This window comes from Psammomys obesus, unplaced genomic scaffold (genome assembly GCF_907164565.1).
Source record: "Psammomys obesus unplaced genomic scaffold, mPsaObe1.curated_primary_1811, whole genome shotgun sequence".
NCBI classification, from domain to species: Eukaryota; Metazoa; Chordata; class Mammalia; order Rodentia; family Muridae; genus Psammomys; species Psammomys obesus.
This window is the reverse complement of record NW_026592510.1, coordinates 8,554,973-8,562,165: the sequence shown is the minus strand read 5'-3', so window position 1 is coordinate 8,562,165 and position 7,193 is coordinate 8,554,973. Positions and strand designations below refer to the sequence as shown.

Genomic DNA, 7,193 nt, shown 5'->3' with positions numbered 1-7,193 from the left:
TTTGCCTCCCAAGTGCTGGGATTAAATGCGTGTTTCTCTTTCTTAAGGAAGCTATTTGTTTGGTTTTAACCTCATCCCAGTCATTTTTCAACTTCATTTTTGCTCTTTAATATACCAGCTACAGAAGATGTAGGGAGAATGAGGTGGGAGGTGGAAGAAGAATGTTCTGAAGTACACCTCAGTCCTGTCTTCTGCAGCCTTCTTCAGATAGACTGAGAGGTTGGCAGAACACCGGGCACAAAGTCGTTTTCTTAACTGTTCCAAAAGCTACAAATTCCTCCAAGCTGCACATACATAGGCCTGCACACTCAGTTCTGTATCTCTCCCACCTTCCTCCAAGGCACCAGGTGAGCTCAAGTCCCCAGGAGTCCTGCTGGCTGGGGAGGGCATCTGGCTTTTTGAGCACAGTTGAATGATTAAGAGTGAAGGAGGTGGGTGAGGTCCAGAGGGAAGCTGGCCTCAGGCGGTAGCCGTTAGGGAGAATAAGCTTTGTTCCCCTCAGCGTGGTCCTGGTGTTTTTCTCTACTGCTGCCAGCTGGAAGCTTGGCTCACACATGTGGCTTGTTTATCTATGGCATTCCTGTCTTTGTTTTCTCTTTTTCCTAAGACAAGGTGAGGAAGGTGATGGGATGGATGGAGAAAGAGGATGGAAAAAGAAAAGGAGGACAAAAAAGTTTCCATGGTTAGTAAGACCAGAAAGCCAGCAGGGGGAGAACTGACTTCTCTTAATTACCGAGAACATTGAAGTCATTTCTCAGTTACCCCGGTAGAGGGTTTGTGTGCAGAAGTCTGTCACTGTTGAGATGCTCATGACTTACCAGTGGCCCGGCAGAGTGTGGCAATAAATTAAGTAGCCACCACTACAGAGACTGCTGTAGGAACCCGTGAGGCAGGGAAGAGTCATGTGGACCGGTGTTGCTGCTGAGGAGGCTTCAAGGACCCAGGATCAGCACATTTTTAAACTCATAAATGGGTATTTATTTTAAACAACAATATAGGAATATAATTTACGTGGCCAAACAGTATACCCATTGACAATGTACAGTTTAATAGTTTTTAGTATACTCACAGAGTTGAAGAACCACAGCCTAATTTTAGAATGTTTTATCACCCCGGAAAGAAACTCTGTGCCCATTTGTGGTTGCTGCCCATTCTTCCCACCCTCCCCTGCTCTCTGTTCCTATTGTGACCATTTCATGGAAAACAAGTCCTATAATAATATATGGTCCTTAGTGACCACTTAGCACAGTTTACAAAGCTTCTCCAAGTTGTAGCATGTATAAGTACTTTGGAGAGCTGGGTAATAATCCCATTGAATATGACACATTTATTTTTTCAGTGGCTGGTGGACATTTGGGTTGTCCTACTGTTTGAATCCGAAGAACAGTGCAGCTACAAATGTATGTGCAGATTCTGTCTTCAGGCCATGTGCTTCCACTTCTCTTGGGCACGTCTCTAAGAGTGATGTGTCATACCCTAACCCCTTGCTTGAGTTTGAGGGGCTGATTATTTTCCAAGCTGTGGTGCTGTACATGGCCATCACCACTGTGAAACGTACCTCACTCACCACCCCCACCCCCACCCCCACCGCACTTGTTCCTGTGTGCCTTAGTTAGTGCCCCAGCTGAGCACGAAGTAGTTTCTTCTGACAGTTTTGCATTTTCATTTCCCTAATGGCAAATGATGCTGAGCCTCTTTTCAAGTGCCTGCTGGTTATTTGTGTGTCTGTGAGGTGATTCTACTTGGATCTCCTGCCTGTCTTATTAGTTGTTTTCCTGAGTTACTGTAAGAATTCTTTGTTCTCTCTTACTGCTGTGATTTTGGTGTTTTTATTTTACCAGCTGTTAAGAAACTGTTCATTATCCAAAAGTAATGAAGTTCACCCCATAGTTTCAACACTTACAGAGGTCTTGCTTGAGTTAATTTTGATGGGAAGGAGTCAGATTCCTCCATTCTTTGTTTGTGAATAATCAGTTCTTCTTGCATTGTTTCTGTAGTTCTTTCCTGATCAAACTGCTAACCTGTCCTTAAATAAGTGGGTTGGCTTCTTGACCCCCCAATTCTATTACACTGATGTGCACATCTAGACTCAGTATGTTAAACGTTCCTCTGGCAATTCCTGTGTACTTTAGGCTGAGACCTGTGTGGCTCTGGTATGGAGGCTGGCTGGATCAGGAAGCAGTATGCCACAGGTGTCTGCCTGATACTTCATTGCAGATGAACAGAGCAGGGTTCTTCACTGGCTTGATAAGAACCACCAGGGATGCTTGCAAGTAGTAGATTCCTAGTCCCTGTGCTCCGACAGCAGAGTATAGGCAAGAGGAAAACATGTGTTTACGTGTGCTCTGTGACTCTAGGCTTTCCCTGAGGATCCTTCCTCCAACCCTTGGGACCCTATTTGTTTGGTGACAGCTCCAAGTGAGCATCTGGTTAGACCAGGGCCATGCTCAGTGTACTGAGGCAGTTTGAAGTCCCAGCAGCCGCATCGCTGCCCACCTGAAGAATTGCTATCTCAGGAAGGGTAACGCCATTCTTTCTGCTACAGGAAATGCTAAGAAACAGCCTTATGAATCTTCCACAGTGTTCACTGTGAGCTCTTCCCTGGTGCTTTATTTAACAGTCGTCTCCTACAAATATGCACAAATTCAGTTCTTTCCCCTCTGCTAGGCAACGGCTCCACCACCAAGCCACACCCCAGCTTCCCTGCTCTGTTGATTTATTTAAAAGTTTATAACTGTTCTTAAGAATACTGAACTCACTTCTCTGATTTGTACCAGTAGATGGAAGTCTTAGGGGGAGGGGAGCAGTCCTTTTTTCTCTTAATTGCACTACAGTGTTCCTAGCGCCAGTAACAATGCCTGTATCTAATAGAGACATTGAGAAAATATTGTTGAGGAAGTGGAAGGCAGGTGCTGGAATTCAGTATCAGAACTAGTCTTTTTTCTCCTTTTTACCTCGTGTGTTGTGACTCAGGGAGGTCAGTGTTGTGTGGAAGGTATTATGTCCTTTCTCTAACAGGCGTGTGGGACTAAATGGCCGTATCTTACACTATCCTGTTTCCAGCCACATTTACCTGGGTTGTGTGTGTGCAGGCTGCTCCAGTCCTCCTGGGAAACTGGACAGGCTGTAAATAAATATTATTTAAGCAGTTTTGATTTTTAATTTCAGTCTTCTTAGTCTCAGAAATTAAAATCTTGGGTCTTAAGAGGTCAGAGTTGTTTTGGTTTTGATTTTTTATGAATTTTTCATTATTTTCTTTTAGGATAGAATTTTTGCGGCATTTGAAGAGCTTTTTCCAGGTTATGTTCAAAATTGAAACCAAGCCATGTGGTGAAGAACTCAAGGGTGGGGACAAAGTACTGATGACCTGTGTTGGTATTGGCTTCTCTAACCTCAGCAAGACCCTCAAGTGATCCAATCCCAACGTCAGACTCGGTTGGGTATGGATGAAGCAGAAGCTGCCAAGGACCAAAGGGACCAAGTGCAGATGCATCCATCCAGGACAGGACAGCCTCTCAACATTAAAGACTTTGTTCATTTTCCACTGAAAATACTGATATGCAAATAAAACGTGACTGTATCGTGTGGCTTCCAGCTGTTCTCCAGTGACAGCGACATTGCTTGGAGGCCCAGGCTATGTGGGCTTCCGGGCTCACCTGGAGGAGGGGCCCTCAATAGTGGTCATGCTGGCAGCACTTCTGTTTCTCTGGACTGTGGTTTGGTGTAGGGATTAATGTGACAGTGCTCATCATGGCAGACCATGAGACTGCCAGAGGCTGGGCATCTGTTCGTTGTGTCTCTTGTCTTGTGAAGAACTTGCTTGCCATGGGCACATGCTGAACTTGATCTGGTAGATTGTGAGGGTCTGGTGGTCGGGATGGGGAGGGTAGCTATGGAATGTGCCAAGTGTTTCTTTTATTCCAGGTATGCCATAAATTTCTGGTTTTAGTTTTCTAATAGCACTGTAGTCTAAATTATTCCTTCTAGAGAAAATGCAAAAGGGTGTTTTGTTTGTTTATTTCTGATGCAAAAACATTACATCTCCTGATTTTAAGATCTAACAACCAGCGTCTGGGATTTTACCTACTGGTAAGCTAATAGTCCAGTTTCATGGATGCTAGCAGAAGACTTCTGAAAGTCCCATGTCAGAGACATAGCACTTAGTAGCATGGCAAGCAGCATAAACATTTAAATTGATGTCTCCTACTGCCAAGGCCTGCTGTGGAAGGGAGGGGCTCAGGTTGGTGTGTGTACAGGAAAACCTTCATCTCAGGTAAGCTGAGGACACTTCCGTTTTCATAGTAAGTCTGTTCTTCGTTCCACTGGAAATACTGCTTCACCACTCACAACTACTTACTGCAAACACGGCTCTGAGAAGGGCAGAGACCAGCATGAATGTGCAAGATTTGCTGCTGATCAGTAGATCTATGTTTGATGTGAGTACAGGATAAGGGCTAGTGGGGTGGACTTTAGCAATCAGGAAGATGGAGACTCCAAGAGCTGTCCTCGAACACCTGAGCCCAGAGCTTTCCATGTTCGTTATGTTGGTGCGTAACAGATGGTCACTCACCATCCCAGAGTCAGTCCGTCCCAAGTGTGGCAGGTGTAGAGTCTCTACCTGACATCTCACAAGGTTGCGGTCAGGGTCTTAGACCCTGCGGCTCTCATTTGAAGGCTCTGGGAAAAACTGGGTACAGGTATCGGTGTGGGACTGAAGCCTTTTTTTTTTTTTTTCTGGCTACTTTCAACAACTTTCACCTATAGACTCTTCCAGCCTTCCCTTTTGCTTGACTCCTCTATCTTCAAGAAGCCAACAAGGCTATATCAAATCCTTGACATTTAAACTGAATCTGGCATATTTTTGGGGTGCTCACTAAGGATGGTTGCCTTGAAGTAATTTGTGGTACAGCGGTCCTGCCTGGGTACTCCAACTGTCCTAAGGTTAGCCAGTCACAGCACTGCCTGAGTTTGTGTTTGATTGGTCATCTTAAAATTCTTTCTGCCATATATTTGAGGCCACTGCTGTTTTAAATCAAACCTGCCCAAACAGACCTAAGTGGCCACATTGCCTTGGACCTGGCAGATTTTCTCTGATAGAGACCGCCATTCCTTTCCTATAAGCTTTGGAAATACTAATGTTGGTTAGTATCAGGGAGCAGATAGAAGTCTGAGTAGGTTGTCAAAAGCCGCAGAGAAGACAGTGTATTTGTAGACACAGAAGTGTCTGTTAGGTTCCAGCCCTCTGCTACAGCTGCTTCTGGGGTTGGAACATTGGGACACAGTAGTACACCCCTGTCATCCCAGTACTCTGGGGGCTAGAGACAGGTGGCTCTCTAAGTTCAAGTCCAGCCTGGTTTATAAAGCAAGTCCAGGATAACCAAGGCTACACAGAGAAACCCTATCTCAAAAAATAAAAAAGGGATGAATTATGTTTTTCTATTTGAATAAGATCTTAGTAAATAGTCCACTTGCAATGCCTCGGCTTCTTGAGTACTACTATCACAGAAATGCATCCCACAAATGGGATATTCGTTTAAACAAGCTGTTCTTGATCCCTTTTCAGTTTGCCAAAAGAGGCAATCCACTAGGCAGGAGTCATCTGCCAGCCGCTGTCTGGGGACCATTCAGCTCCTGCAGTCTGTTCTGTTCTTGGGTTTGCTCCTTGGTCCTAGCTACTCACCCGGGGTCGTTTAAAGAGTGCTTAGTTCTGCATTTGAGTTCTGTTTGGGCAGGTCTGATTTGGGAATTTGGCTTGCTGTCTTGGCCTGTTCTGATTTGGGTTCTATTGCTGTGATAAAACACCATGACCAAAAGCATCTTGGAGAGGAAAGGATTGTTTTTGTTTGTTTGTTTTGACTTACTTGTCCCAGTCACAGTACATCATGTAGGAAAGCAGGGCAGGAATTCAAGCAAGGACCTGGAGACAAACTGAAGGGCAACCCATGGGGGAGGTGCAGCTTGCTGGCTTGCTCGGCCCTACAGGACCTGGAACCACCTGACCAGGGACGGCACCGCTCCTAGTGAGCTAGGCCCTCCTATATCAGTCAGTCTAGGAAATGCTTCACAGACGGTCCTACAGATCAATCTGATAGATTTTTTTTTTCCCAATTGAAGTTTCCTCTTCTCAGAAGACCCATAACATGTTGACCCAAAACTATGCCTGCTGCTCTCTTCAGATTACAGAACACCCTTAAGTGCAGAAGGCAGGTGGAAAAGCAGAAGCATCAGCGCACTCTGCAGCTCTGCCAGGGTATTCAGTAGGAATGGGTTCACTCAGCTGTAAAGGAAGGCAGAGTAGCTCCAATAAGTGGATTTACTGGGCTTTAGTCAGGGGTGTGAGAAGATGCGGAATTGCCTGTGTTGGAGACTTACCGATTTAGCAGGTCATTATAGCTGGTCTAAGGAAAGGGGGTACAGCTCTGTGGTCTATATGCCCACCCTGTTTCTTCATTGCTTTTCACCCATCCAAGTAATAAGTAGCCAGGACTTAGAGCCCCACATTCAGGCAGCCCTAGCCTGTCCTTCAGACGTGACCGACAGTGGAAGTGTCAGCAGCAGTCAGGCCTCTATGTACTTTTGTTGGCCATACCTGAGAAGTCATTTGAGAAGAATGATTTATCAGGGTTTGACATCTAACACATCAAGGCACACAATTCCTTTACTCAAACAGAAGTCGGTTTTGTCAGGGTGCTGGGTGTAGGACTGATCCAGGTCCTTGTCATATCTGGCTCATATCTGTCAAGATAGCCTGACCCAACAGATCCTGATCATACTCGTTTGAAAACATTCTAGGTGATTTCTGACGTTGGCTTTCTCTTGATTCCCACAATTTCCCAGCCCTTTAAAGAACCTTGCACCCAAAAAGTATTGATTTGGTTGACTTGTTAGGTTTTCTTTACTATGATTTGGGGAAATGATGTACTCAGACTGATGAAGGTAGATGCCATGCTAAATATGAAGGTACCCAGCCTAATGATGGCACAGGTGATCTTACATGTGTGTTCTCTGCCTTGTGTGTCCGGGTCACCACGGCTTGGACAGAGTGGCAGGGTGGCTGCAGGTCTCTGTCTTGGATTAAGGACGGCGCTGTTTCCTGCTGCTGGGTCTGGGTCTGCCCGGGCATGCTGAAGCTCTTGTCAGTTTTCATGGAAGAAGGTTAAAAGAGGCCATGTTTTGCAGTGGCTGCCTGTCTT

General features: G+C 45.4%; 1 protein-coding gene across 2 annotated transcripts in view; it reads left to right on the top strand.

Annotated features, from left to right (window-relative positions):
- Rcl1 (RNA terminal phosphate cyclase like 1) overlaps nt 1-3,959 on the top strand; it is a 24,695-nt gene extending 20,736 nt beyond the window's left edge. For both annotated transcript variants that reach the window (XM_055613784.1, XM_055613785.1), the window contains one exon: nt 3,263-3,959. In XM_055613784.1, coding sequence (XP_055469759.1) covers nt 3,263-3,413 — 151 coding nt within the window. In that variant the 3' untranslated portion in view covers nt 3,414-3,959. The remainder of the gene's footprint in view (nt 1-3,262) is intronic.
- The last annotated feature ends 3,234 nt before the right edge of the window (nt 3,960-7,193 follow it).